This window comes from Bos taurus, unplaced genomic scaffold (genome assembly GCF_002263795.3).
Source record: "Bos taurus isolate L1 Dominette 01449 registration number 42190680 breed Hereford unplaced genomic scaffold, ARS-UCD2.0 Leftover_ScbfJmS_1772, whole genome shotgun sequence".
NCBI classification, from domain to species: domain Eukaryota; kingdom Metazoa; phylum Chordata; class Mammalia; order Artiodactyla; family Bovidae; genus Bos; species Bos taurus.
Genome location: NW_020190874.1, coordinates 19,964 through 33,546, shown reverse-complemented (window position 1 = coordinate 33,546; position 13,583 = coordinate 19,964). Strand labels below are relative to the sequence as shown.

Here is a 13,583-nt window from a genome sequence, read left to right as displayed (position 1 = left end):
TGGGACCAAATGCCATGATCTTAGTTTTTTGAGTGTTGAGTTCTAAGCCAACTTCTTCACTCTCCTCTTTCACTTTCATCAAGAGGCTCTTCAGTTCCACTTTGCATTCTGCCATAAGTGTGGTGTCATCTGCATATCTCAGGTTATTGATATTTCTCCCAGCAATTTTGATTCCAGCTTGATCTCCATCCAGCCCGGAATTTCACGTGATATATTCTGCACATAAGTTAAATAAGCAAGGTGACAATTTACAGCCTTGATATACTCCTTTCCCAATTTGGAACCAGTCCACTGTTCCATGTCCAGTTCTAACTGTTGCTTCTTGACCTCCATACACATTTCTCAGGAGGCAGGTAAAGTGGTCTGATATTCCCATCTCTTTAAGAGTTTTCCACAGTTTGTTGTGATCCACACAGTCAAAGACTAGTGTAGTTATTGAAGTAGAATGACGCTACTTGTGATCTTCTTGATGCAAACATATTCGAAGATCAGAGAGCTTCTTTCCAATGAAATGAACTAATATGATACCTTGCTTATGTAGAACTTCACTTTAAATTTATTAAAAATAAACAAAAATGGTTATTTTGGTCTGAGGATTATGTGTGGACCTTCATTACAAAGTATACTCTCTGTCCCAGCCCACTGATCAGTAAGTGGCCACCCTCCTGCACAGAATTAATAGTAATCATTTAATTCTCACTTGAGCTCTCTAAGATAGGTATTATTCCTCACATTTTCCATCCAAGAGGGGAGATGATGTAGTAGAAGTCAGAGCTTAGACTCTGAAGCGAGACTGGCTGTGTTTGAATTTCACCTGTGCCACTCTCTAGCTGTGGAAGCTTAAGCAACTTACACAGCTTTGCTTTGCCTCAGTTTCCTCATCTCTAGAGTAAGATAGTAATAAGACTTCCATGTAGGATACAATGAGTTAATTCATGGAAAGCACTGAAATTATTCTTGCCAGATATACAATCAATGCTCCAAAAATGGAAGACACTCTGGAGTTAAGTGGACTTTTTCTTCTGGCCAGTTGATAGGACATATGAGAAGGAAAAATATGGATCACTGAAGCCAATTAGAAGACAAAACATAGGTCATGGGAGCCACCTGACCTTATCCATAGCTCCTGAGATGAGTTTTGAAACTCTGAGTGAGGGGAGGGTCCGGTGTACAGAAGGGTTGGTAAATGCAGTCCAGGGGGAGTTAGAGCCTAGGATATATTCCAAATGTGTCTGCCTCAGTCAGAAGCTCCTGGAATCCAGGAGATCAGAAAAGGCTCTTTCTGACACAGGCTCCAAGAAGGCTTTAGAGCCCCAAGCAATACAGTAAGTTCCCATGTGCGAATCTTCAACTTGTGAGCTTTCAAAGATGCAAAAATTGCAGCTTTCCCTCCATCTCCTATGGCTGGCAATCTTCCAGCCATACCATCTCCCACTTCCTTTCCCTCCTCCAGTCAGTAACGCTTCTTGCCTGTTCATTCGATGCCAGCCCCTGTTATACTGTACTAGTATACTTTTCAAGGTAGTGTATTCTAAGACTAAAAATGTTTTCATTATTTTCTGTGTTTGTTTGTTTATGTATTAGTCATGTGTAATGGAGAAGGAAATGGCAACCCACTCCAGTGTTCTTGCCTGGAGAATCCCAGGGATGGGGGAGCCTGGTGGGCTGCCGTCTGTGGGGTTGCACAGCGTCGGACACGACTGAAGTGACTTAGCAGCAGCAGCGGCAGCATGTGTAAAGTATTATAAATATATTACAATAGTACTATATAGCCGATTGTGTTAATTGTGTATCTAGGTTAACTTTGTTGAACTTAACAAATACATTGGACTTCTTATAGCACTCTCGGAATGGAACTCATTCATATGCAAGGGCTTAATATATATACAAACTACTACCCTCTCTGAATCACAATAAATTCATTTTAAACGTGCTGCTATCCCGTTAATTTAGAAGTGGCAATGTACAAAGCAACTGATCGTTCATGATGGCTATTCTTTACAAGACCTGAAGTGTAGTTTCTGGCGTACCCAGTAGGGGTGGTAAACCCTTAAGTTACGTGGAACCAGCTTATTGCCTTACTTTATAATTTGGAATGACTAGACTTAGTGTTTTATTGTCATCACAGAATTTAAAGGCTTACACATATAACATTATTCAAAGCTCTTAGTCCATATCAAGTTAATGTTTCTGCTTTCCTTTTCAATGAGACTCTCAAGTATTTCCTATAGCAGCAGCTTCAGCAGTTATACCTTTCTGTCAGCAGCTTTGTCTAGATATTCATGTGGACATGCTCTTCTTCGCAATGGAGCACAGGACAAAAGAAAAAGAATTTTCTCTGGGGTTCTGATTTACTATAATGAGGGATAAGTGGGCTTAGGGCAATCACTCTCATGGAGAGCAAAAGGGAAATTTAGCTGAACATAATGTGAATTGGCGGGAAAAAGCCTCACTTGCACGCCCCTTACTTGGGTTTGGATCTCAGTTTTTGACTACTAAAATGTGTTCACAATGCACACTGGAAGATGTAGCCCCATCTGGCAACACTGGAAATAAGCAAGGAGTCATAGGGCCCCTTAATACAGAGAAATTCACCATCACTGAGCTGATGAACTCATAGTGATCCAGCATTCCTTCATTCATCATTTTAACAGTATTTATTGAGAGAGCACCATGCCAGCCACTGTGCCACGCATAGCCACACATACATCGACCCCTGGGGAAATGACTGTGTAGTAGAAATACAGATGATGAAACAAGGAATTCCCAAACACATGATAAGGTGATATACATCAGAGGGGTTCCTAGACCAGGCTTGAGGGTTTGCAAAGAAAACAATGTCTAGGACAGGAGTGAAAGGAATTATTAATCTTCAGACTTTATTATCTTTCCCTCAACCCTGCCATAATGTACAGGCGAGTCCTGTTTTCTGAGTAAAACGTAAATCCAACCACTTCCTACCTTTGCTTTTGTCACCCTGATCCAAGACGCCATCATCTCTCAGGTGGACTACTACAATAGCCTCCAAACTGGCATCTCCACCTTCAGTTTTACATCCTGTGGCAAATGTCATAGATTAGCTCACCTGACTCCATCCCAATCCCAATTACAGCAGGTAAGTCTTGATAGAAGTTGGAAACCAAGTCTACCTTTCCTGAAGTCTTGCCTGGATGGCCTGGATTCCATGAATAGAAGCTTCTTGCAAGTAGATAAGAAACACCCATGAGACTTGGAAGGAGAAGTGAGGTGTAGTCCGTGCTTCTCCTGTGGTTTCTGTTTTCTGTTAGTGAGCGTGGGCTCATAAAATTCCACGTCTTTTGCACCAGTGACAATAGAGGTCCCAGGGTACAGTTCCTAGCTTTGTGGGTATCAAAAGGCAAGGCATGAGACATCTACTTTGACTGTATAGATGGAGAAGGAGTCAGTGTGGTCTCGCAGCCAAAATCTGTGATGGTCTCAGCAGAAACAGAGTAGTCCAGTGGCTTCCTCGCTTCCCACCCTCCTGATTATGCCAGTTATGTGGTATTATTCAGGAAAATACTTCTTTAAATTGTAAATACCCGAGTTAAATAAAAATGACCACCTCCCAAAGGTCTCTCATTCTTTTTCTTCATACCCGCAGTTATTTAGTATACTCTTATCGTCTATTTATGCATGCCAGTTTTTAATTTTGTAAATTCTCCTGGCAAGAATCCTGGAGTGAGGTTGCTATTCCCTTCTCCAATGGTTATCCCTGACCCAGGGATCAAACCCAGATCTCCTGCATTGCAGGCAGATTCTTTACCATCTGAGCCACCAAGGAAGCCCCAAGAATGCTGGAGTGGTTAGCCATTCCCTTCTCCAGAGGACAGACTGACACCAGGGCGGCCCTTAACAATGGCCTCATATAGTATATATTGTTGGGACTTCCCTGGTTGTTGATGGTTAAGAACCTGCCTGGCAATGCAGGAAAAGCAGGTTTGGTCACTGGTCAGGGAACTAAGGTGCTTTCCCAACAGCTAGTGAGTGGGTAAAAAGAATCCTCCTTCAGTGCAGGAGACACAGGAGATGCAGCTTCGAGTCCTGGGTCAGAAAGATCTCCTGGAGGAGGGTATGGCAACCCACTCCAGTATTATTGCCTGGAGAATCCCAATATTTGGGGATTTAGGAGCCTGGAGGACTACAGTCCAATGGGTCTCAAAGAGTCAGACACAACTTAATGACTAATCATACATGCGCACAGGGAATTAAGATCCCACATGCTGCTGAGCAGCTAAGCCCACGTCTCACAACTAGAGAGCTGCAACTACTGAGCCCACGTGCCACAACGTGCACTGAAACAAAGATCCCACGTGCCTCAACAAAGACCCAATGCAGTCAAATAAATATTAAAAACAAAACAAAAAACTTACGACTTAAAAAAGATAATGACAGTAATTATGCTCTAAGTAGGCAAGAATGTGGAGCAAGTAGAATTCTCATTTCCTGCTATTGGGAATATAATCCGGTACAACCATTTTGAAAGATATTTGAGATTACCTAGTAAAGTTGAGGGGCTTCCCTGCTGGCTCAGCAATAAAGAATCCACCTGCCAATGCAGGACATGCAAGTTTGATCCCTGGGCCAGGAAGATCCCCTGGAGAAGGAAATGGCAACCCACTCCAGTATTCTTGCCTGGGAAATCCCATGATCAGGGGAGCCTTGCAGGCTACACTACATGGGGGTCACAAAAGAGTCAGACATGACTTAACGACTAATCAACAACAGGTACAGTTGAACTGTTCCTGAGCCCAAGCTTGCTCTGCTCCCTGCACGATGGGCTAACGAATCAGGGATAAGGTGTTGAGGCAAGGAATACCATTTTATCTGGAAAGCCATCTGACCTATCAGATGGCCGACTAATGTCTCAAAATAACCATCTTATCAGGGTCTGGATACAAGATTCCTTTATAGATCAGGTGGGAGGAGGTGAGGAAACAAAGTGAAAAGCCCATAAATGTTGTAAATATCTCTTAGAATGGCAGGCCTCGGGAAGGAGATGTTTAACTTCTTCCTTTTAGTCATCCACATGTGGATAGGGTCTTGAACAAAAGCAGTTTAGTTTAACAGTTAGGCAGAGGGGCAGGATTCTCTGAGGCAGCCATTGTGTATGACTATAACAAAAGCAATGAAAAACAAGTCAAAGTAACAGTTCCAACATGGGGTCAGAACTGGCTTTTCCCTGCAACAGAACGTGGGCACACACTATGATCCAGGACTTTCATGTCTATGAACGTACTGGAGATCAGGGCTTCTCAACTGTTGACATTTTGGAAGAGACAATGCTGCGTTGTGGACTGTCCTGTCCATTGTAGGGTGCTTAGCAGTGTCTCTGGCCTCTACCCACTAGATGCCAGGAGCACATCCTCGGTTATGACAACCAAAGATGTTTCCAGACATTATCAAATGTTCCTTGGTTGGGGGGCGTTGTGTATAAAATTGCCCTCAACTGAGAATCTAGAGAAACTCTCGTGGATGGGCATCAGGGGATATGAATGAGAAAGTTCACTGCACAATGATTTGCAAAAAGATAAAAATGAAAACAACCCATATGTCCACAAACAGGAAATAGACACATTGTGGGATTTTCATATGATGGATAACTGTACAGCAATGAAAACTGACTTATAAGTTGTACACATCAATATACATAAATCTCACAAACACAGGGTGATGGGGGAGGGGAGAAACACAAGTAATACATCTAGTATAATTATATTTGCATACACTCCAAAATGGACAAGAAATAATGTAATTTGAAGGAACATTTCCATGCAGGGAATGTATAAATAAGTGAATTATTAATAAAGTTCAGGATAGTTGTTACCTCTGGGAAGGAATGAGAAAGTGAATCATGGAGGGCACAGGTAAGATTCAAAAGCATTGGCGATGTTCTAATTTTCAAGCTGTGTGATGGGTAAACAGGTTTTTATATTATTATGATATACCTTACATATATGCTGTATTATCTTCTGTATATACAAAATAGTTCATAATTTATAAGGAACTGATGGGGACTAAAATATAGTGGGAAATGCAAATAAAGGCACTGGAGTAAATAACAAATTGAAAGAGAGGGAGAGAAAAAGAGCTAAGTTTTAGGTGCCTCTTGGAATAGTTTTAAACTGATTTTCTTCATGGAGTTGGTGATGAGATCAATTCATCTAAGCACACATAAACCATTGCTTAGACTTCTACGAAATGTAAATTTCATGCCTCAAAACCTATGCTATAGTACTATGTGATTCATATCACAGAGGACTTAAGAATACCACATTTCACAAAACATCATTTTCCAAGAGTCCTGCCATGTTAGAGTTTTGAATGTGTACTCCTTTGTATTCCTTGGAGTTACAAGCATCTGAAAATAGGGGGCTTAGAGGACAGTGATTCTTCATCACTAACTGTAGTATCATTAAAATATCCCTAAGTGGTAACAGAAAATCGTTTCCATCTCTGGCACCCACCATCCCCCTTTCTTTTTCTCCCAATGGTAATCTCCCAGGTAGTGGAATAAAGGAGAGTTTTGGATCACATCCTTTGAGAACATGGAGCCATAACCAAGGAAAATATCAAAACAGCCTAACCTTTCCTGGCTGAGACAGATAGGTACAAGACAGGTCTTATCCTAAAGAAGCCCCAAATTTTCAAGGTTGAAGGACTCAGTGAGAATATATTCAATACATGTGAAAATAGGGAAACCCACAAACACCCAGAGTAACAGGAAAGGGTTTGTCCCTGACCTGATTTAGGGACCATCTCTCAGAGACCCAGAGAAGCCCGATATGTTAGAGCTTCAGCAACCTTCAGTGAAGCAAGGCTGAGGTTCCTCCCTCACCACGAGAGGCGTCACGTACATCTATGTGGATAATGTGGCCCACTTGTCCTGTTGCCTGTATACAAAGCCACCACCTCTTAGATTCCTCTCAGTCCTGAGAGTATAGCACTGACTGTGCCACTCAACCCTTAGAAGCACAGACTCAGTGAAGAGGAACACACATGCCTCTTGGGGCTGGGAACATAGGGCCACTTGGAGAGTAAATTCAGGGCCCTAGGTACCTGGACCATAATGAGAGGCAGGACACAGACTCAAGAGTATGCACCAAAAAAGGCTTATCTCAAAAAGAGGGGTTTTTTGTTTATAGTGAAGCTCCAAAAATTCTTAAGCCCACATAAGGGCCTTTCATATTAACTACAGCTATACATGGGTGGCTCAGTGTTAAGCAATTGCCTGCAATGCAGGAGACCCATGAGATGCAGGTTCAATCCCTGGCTCGGGAAGATCCCCTTCAAGAGGAAATGCCAAGTCATTCCAGTACTCTCACTGGGCCAGTGAGACACTCCTATGGACAGAGGAGCCTTGAGGCCTACAGTCCACAGGGTTGCAAAGAGTTGGACATGACTGAATTACATTACATTAACTATATTAACACAGAAATACACACTCACACACACACACACACACTCCTAGCATGGCATAAGCCAAACAACCAATCTGAAGCCTTTCAAGTGACACTCAGATCAGATCCGATCAGATCAGTCGCTCAGTCGTGTCCGACTCTTTTCGACCCCATGAATCGCAGCACGCCAGGCCTCCCTGTCCATCACCAACTCCCGGAGTTCACTCAGACTCATGTCCATCGGGTCAGTGATGCCATCCAGCCATCTCATCTTCTGTCGTCCCCTTCTCCTCTTGCCCCCAATCCCTCCCAGCATCAGAGTCTTTTCCAATGAGTTAACTCTTCGCATGAGGTGGCCAAAGTACTGGAGTTTCAGCTTTAGCGTCATTCCTTCCAAAGAAGTCCCAGGGCTGATCTCCTTCAGAATGGACTGGTTGGATCTCCTTGCAGTCCAAGTGACACTACATGGATAAGTTTCTACTTGGACTGTTATTTCATTAAACAACAATGAAAAAAGTTCTTGTGCCTCTTTTCTTTGTTCAAGCCATAAGTAATACTCTGTGATAATACATTTTTAAATGACAAAACCAGAGTCATGGAAAACGGTTGTGGATACCTTATACTAACTTCACTTTAACAAACCTTTATCAAGCACCTATGAAGAAGAAACCACAATGCTTTAGAAGTGACGAATAGAAGCCTATAAGTTCAGAAGCTCACACTTTAGGGAGTCCGGGAGAAACATTAATAAATAATGTTAATATACACAAGGATATGAGATGAACTAGCACAGAAAATAGGAAAAGGTATTGCTACTAACTAGCAAGCATTCCAGTGGCCTGAACTAAATACAGAAATAAGGCCTTCTACCCCAAACCCCTGGTACTCTTCTCTGATCCTCTCTACTCTGCTCAAATAGCCCTTTACAGTTTTCCTTCAGTAAGTTCCAGATATTAGGCCCATTTCGCCTTTCAATTTTCTTTAGAGGAGATATTTCAGACCTAGACAAAGGTACAGAGATTACTACACCCATGCAACCATCGCTCATCTTAAAAACAAAAGATTACAAATAAAATTTAAACCCATAATACCTCTCCCCAGTTGAATTCTCCCTCTATTGAATAAGATTTAACCACTGTCCTAAATAAGGTTATTGTTCTCATACACACCTTTCTGCATGCTACATATGTATGCATCACTCCTATGTATACCTTTTACTACAAATATATGAACCTATAATCAATATAAGAACTGTTGCATCTTTTTAAACTTCACATATGTATGGTATCATAATGCCTTTACCCTTTCAGAAGTAGGTTTTATCTATTTGTCGCTTCCACCCCTGAATCTTTGCCCCTTGCTATAAGCTGTATTTTGTCCCCCTAAAAAGATATGTTGAAGCTTTACTCCTTGAACCTGTAAATGTGACATTCTTTGGAACTCAGATATTTGCAGGTATAATAGTTAAGATGAGGTCATACTGGATTAGGGTGGGTCCTTAATTCAGTATGACTGATATCCTTATGAGAAGACAAAGGACAAAGAAACAGGGGAAAACGCTATGTGATGCCAACGACTGACAGCAACCACCAGAAACCAGGAGAGAGGCATGAAACAGATTCTCCCTCAGAGCCTCTGGAAGGGACCACCCTTGCTGATACCTTGACCTCAGACTTCTGGCCTCCAGAACTGAGATAATGTATTTCTGTTGTTTTAAGCCATCTGGTTTGTGGCAATTTGTTACGGTAACCTTAGGACACTAACACACCCCTCTTTGTGTCTCAAGCCCCTGAGAATTCTAGTGTCTTCCTAAGTCCAGACCTTACCACCCTGTTTAGTTTACCTGCAACAGTACCAAGTCAGTGAGTTAAGGATGATCCTGCAGTGGGTGTAGCAAACCTTTCCCCCACTGCTCTAAAGCAGTGGTTCTGAAACTTCAGTGTACTTCAGTAGCACCTGGAGGACTGTAAAACCCTGATGGCTAGCGGCCTACCCTCAGAATTTCCAACTCAGTAGGTCTGGAACAGGGTCTGAGAATGTGCATTGCAAACAAGTTTCCAGCTGATGCTGATGCTGCTGTTCCAGGCAAGCTAGGTCATCCATCAGTTCCTTTCAATAAAATATAGTAGAGGCTAGGGCACCATCCCACAAATTATTTACAATCTTATATTTTAATTTATTTGGGGCTGCAATAAAAGGATTTAAAACAGACTTGACAAATAGCGGAAAGAAATCCCTTTCAGTGACAGTAATGTGGGCCAGAATAAATTGAACAATGATAGATTTGAGTGAGTGGTATATATGTGAAAAAAAAATACAGCTTATTATTTTCAAACAAGCTTTTATTTCCAATGTGAACAATACTATCAAATTACCTGTAAAAGGTAAGAGTAAAGTCAGATGTCAGTAGTTAATATCACTTTGGGGCATTGAAACTTTGAAGCAAAATTAGTATTTCAGGCTAATGAAAACAAGAATATCCATGAAGAACAAATTCATCTTTTCTTTTGATGTCTGCTTTTTCTATGCCTTCCCACTGTAGGATGAAATAAGAGCCAGTTAACAATTGTACCTCAATAACATGCAGTGACTTTCTAAATATGAGTCAACAGTATGTACATCTATTTTCTCAATGTTTTCTTCTTGTAACCCAGACCCTTGGTGATCAGGGTGCACATCATTGCTCATGCAAAACTTATCTCCCTCTTGCCCAGGGCTATAAATGCTTGCTGTTTCCCTCAAAGGTCACAATGTGATTTAAATAAGTCATTCCACCTTAAAAACTGGTGTTCCCTTGCACAAATCATCAATCCCTTATACTTCCAGACCTTCAGTTTCCACATGAGTAAAATGAGGATGAGGCTTTGTCAAACATCCACATGCATGAAAACTAAGAAAGAGTGAGACAGTGAGTGACAGAGACTAAAAGATGAATGAATAGAGGAACAAGAAACAAAGATTTAATTACCAGCCCAGTGACAACCAATAATATTACTGAGACTAGTTTTCTTTTCTTTTGAATAAAAAATCTAAATTGAACTAATATTTGTGAATTAATCCTGAAATGCAGTTCTCTTGAAACCCTTAACATCTTACTATTTTGTAAGGAATCGCTTTCTCAAAGTAATTATCAGTACAAGAGACTACAATTCTGTGGCCAGGTGATGATGACACAGCTAATGCAGGGCCTAGTCTCTTTAGCTGCTGCTTCTGGTGACTATTCTCTAAACAAGCACTGGTCTCCATTTCCAGGTCTGGTAAATTTCCCATCTGTAGTAGACTTAAAGCTACAGGACAAAGGACTTGTGGCTATAAATGAAATACATTTCAGAACATACTGCCTCCTGCATTATCTAGAAAACATTATTAACAATAAACTGCTTTTCCAAAATTAAATTTCAACAATTTTCTTATTTACTTTACAGAAGAAAAATTTAAAATATACAGCTGTTAGTAACAGGTATGTGTCAGGAATGGTTATGTCGTACTAAAGCCTATACAACAATACCTGTATTATCCAGAGCTGCTCTTTGCTGAGACCACATCCATTTAGAGTCCTTCAGGTTTTTCATTTCCATCCTCTTCCTCTTCATCAATGTTTTCATACTGATCCTCACCCTTGTCATTGGGGCAGAGTGATGCAGACATTGGGGTCAAAAGTTGGCAGGGAAAATGTCCCAACCTCAAATCAGCAGCAGAGTCTAGGCCTGAGAGAAGAGAAATAGGTTTAATAAAAGAAACAACAAATAATACCTGGATACATTTCTAGCCCCCCATCATGTCTGCTGCTTGACAATGTTCACAAACGTTTTTCCACTCTTTCCAGTAGATCAGCACACAGATTCCTCTTATTATTTCTGGCCCCTTTGGAGAAGGGATCCAAATCATTTGATACTGATACCATTTTGTATGTGTGTGTCGGAACTTCAATGGAAAAAAATGCTCCTTTGACTTAAAGACAAATTCTATGGGGACGCTCACAGATTCCTCAATTGCTGAAAAGTGCCCCTGTGCTATGTCATCATTTTCTCAGATCCTCCTACCGAGAATATTCACATTTGTTAAAGCCGTTGACCAACAGGGAGGGATGCCACTTGTTTGCCTCTAGGTTGGTAGAAGGCAGCATGCTTTTTCTCGAGACCATGAAGGTCTCCAGAACTGGGCTTCCAATTGTGTAAATTGTGCCCGGAGGTTTTTGAGAGTTCTGACCCACTGCGTGACTGCCAGAGACCTAACTGCCTTTGAGCTCAATGGCCCCACAAGGGCCTAAAGTCTCAGCCACCACTTGCCTGCCTCAGCCCCTCCGGGATCACAGGCCTCAACCTTCCCAGTCTCAGAGGCAGCAGTCAGTGCTTCCTCGCCCAGAACTCGGCCTCCACTGCTGGTTCCTCTGTATTCTAGGAAGCAACCCCCTCTGCAGGATCCCACAGCTCCCAGGGTGGAGCGCCCTCCACCGGGTACTCACCCTGCAAGACTCTGCCTCCCTCTCCCAGGTCTTCCTGCTCCTGAGGAGGCACCAGACCTTCTCCAGGGTCCGAGGGTGGCTGGGAGCGGCCCCTGGCCATCAGGCGGTCAGTGGGAGGCCGGAACAGGACATGTTTGTTGTCACGGAAATTGTGTAGAAAGGAGTCGACGTGACTCCAGAACAGGGGCCCAAACGTCTCCACGCAGAACCCAAGGCCTGTAACCTCTGCCGCACCCTCCTGCTCACTCTCGTCCTCCTCTTCCTCACCCTCTCCAGACAGGTGCTCCTCCTCCTCCACGTCCTCCAAGTCAAAGTCAATCTCACCCTCTTCCTCATTCTCCTGCATCTCTACATCTTCCACCATCTCCAACTCCTCTAACGGCTCTCTACCACATTCTTCTTCCACTGCAGCCTGTGGCCAACCCTGCTCCCCGGGAAGGGCTCTGGAGACCTCCAAGGAAGCCAGAAGAGCCGTGGCCTCCTCGACTCCTTCCGTCTCCTCCCAAGCAGATGCTTGGACCCCAAGGAGACTGGGGTCGTGGCCCGCCCCGCCACCAGCTCTATCCGGGCCACCTGGGATCCAGTCGTTCTCCTCTGTGGCAGACATGGCAGGAGAGACGTGCCAGACAGTGATCCTCCTGCAGTGATGCCTGTGGGGAAGATGGCGGCTGCCGGGCTGAGTGTTGCACTGAGGAGACTCTGTTTGCACTGGGACCGCAGGGTGGGGGTGGGGACAGCAGAGACGTCGGCTGCACAGGGAACAGGAGTCTTCGAGTGGCTGGTGTGGCCCCACAACAGGAATGGTGCGGGGCGGGGGGGGGGGGGGAGGCCCGCAGACCGGCCCACAAAGACGGAAGCTCAGCTGGTGGCAGATAAGGCGGGAAAGACCCTAATGGGCTGGTGACGGTAGGTGGAGCTGGAAGGGTCAACCGCGACCATTTCCTCCAGCGCCAGCTCTAAGCTCATTTGCCAGGAGGCAAGGATTGGCATGACCGCTGTCCAATGAGTGATCAAGGCTTTCAGATTGCATGGAAGCCTTCCAGCACCAGGTCATACTTTGAGCCCACAGGAGTCCCTTCCTTTCCATTGCTGCTGCTGCTGATGCTGCTGCTAAGTCGCATCAGTCGTGTCCGACTCTGTGCGACCCCATAGACGGCAGCCCACCAGGCTCCCTCATCCCTGGGATCCTCCAGGCAAGAGTACTGGAGTGGGTTGCCATTTCCTCCTCCAGTGCATGAAAGTGAAAAGTGAGTGAAGTTGCTCAGTCGTGTCTGACTCCTAGCGACCCCATGGACTGCAGCCTACCAGGCTCCTCAGTCCATGGGATTTTCCAGGCAAGAGTAGTGGAGTGGGGTGCCATTGCCTTCTCTGTCCTTTACATTGCACCATTGCAAAAACGAAATGGTAATGTCCCTACAGGCGGCACCCTGGGGTATGGGAAGCTGGGTGTGGTCCCCAGTTGCCACCTTGTGTCAGCTCAGGTCATCAGAGATACACTTATTTTAAAAAGTTCATAAAGGCTTGAGAAAGAACATCAAAAGTAAGAGATGGAGAAATTGGAAAACATAAACTGAATTAAATGGGAGCACTGAATATGAAATAGAAAAAAATGAAACAAACTACATAAAACTAAAAGATCATCATATGGTCCAGTTGATTTTAAGCATGGCTGCTCTTTAGCAACATATCTGTAGCTTTGG

The 13,583-nt window shown here is 43.5% G+C and overlaps 1 protein-coding gene across 1 annotated transcript; it reads right to left on the bottom strand.

Moving 5' to 3' along the window:
* Positions 1-9,742: 9,742 nt before the first annotated feature.
* On the bottom strand, positions 9,743-12,854 carry LOC112445534 (uncharacterized). Its single transcript, XM_024989049.2, has 3 exons — positions 11,884-12,854; positions 10,927-11,125; positions 9,743-9,954 (listed from the first exon to the last, which is right to left on the bottom strand). Exons 1-2 carry the CDS (start codon positions 12,488-12,490, stop codon positions 10,968-10,970), a joined length of 765 nt encoding a protein of 254 aa, XP_024844817.1. The 5' UTR covers positions 12,491-12,854; the 3' UTR covers positions 9,743-9,954; positions 10,927-10,967.
* Positions 12,855-13,583: the final 729 nt, after the last annotated feature.

Bases quoted from the DNA above. Each gene is read 5' to 3' on its own strand.
- LOC112445534 (XM_024989049.2), bottom strand. From the start codon at position 12,490: ATGTCTGCCACAGAGGAGAACGACTGGATCCCAGGTGGCCCGGATAGA. The intron at 11,126-11,883 runs GTGAGTACCCGG...CTCTTCTCTCAG, and splicing joins GGGAGGCAGAGTCTTGCAGG to GCCTAGACTCTGCTGCTGAT.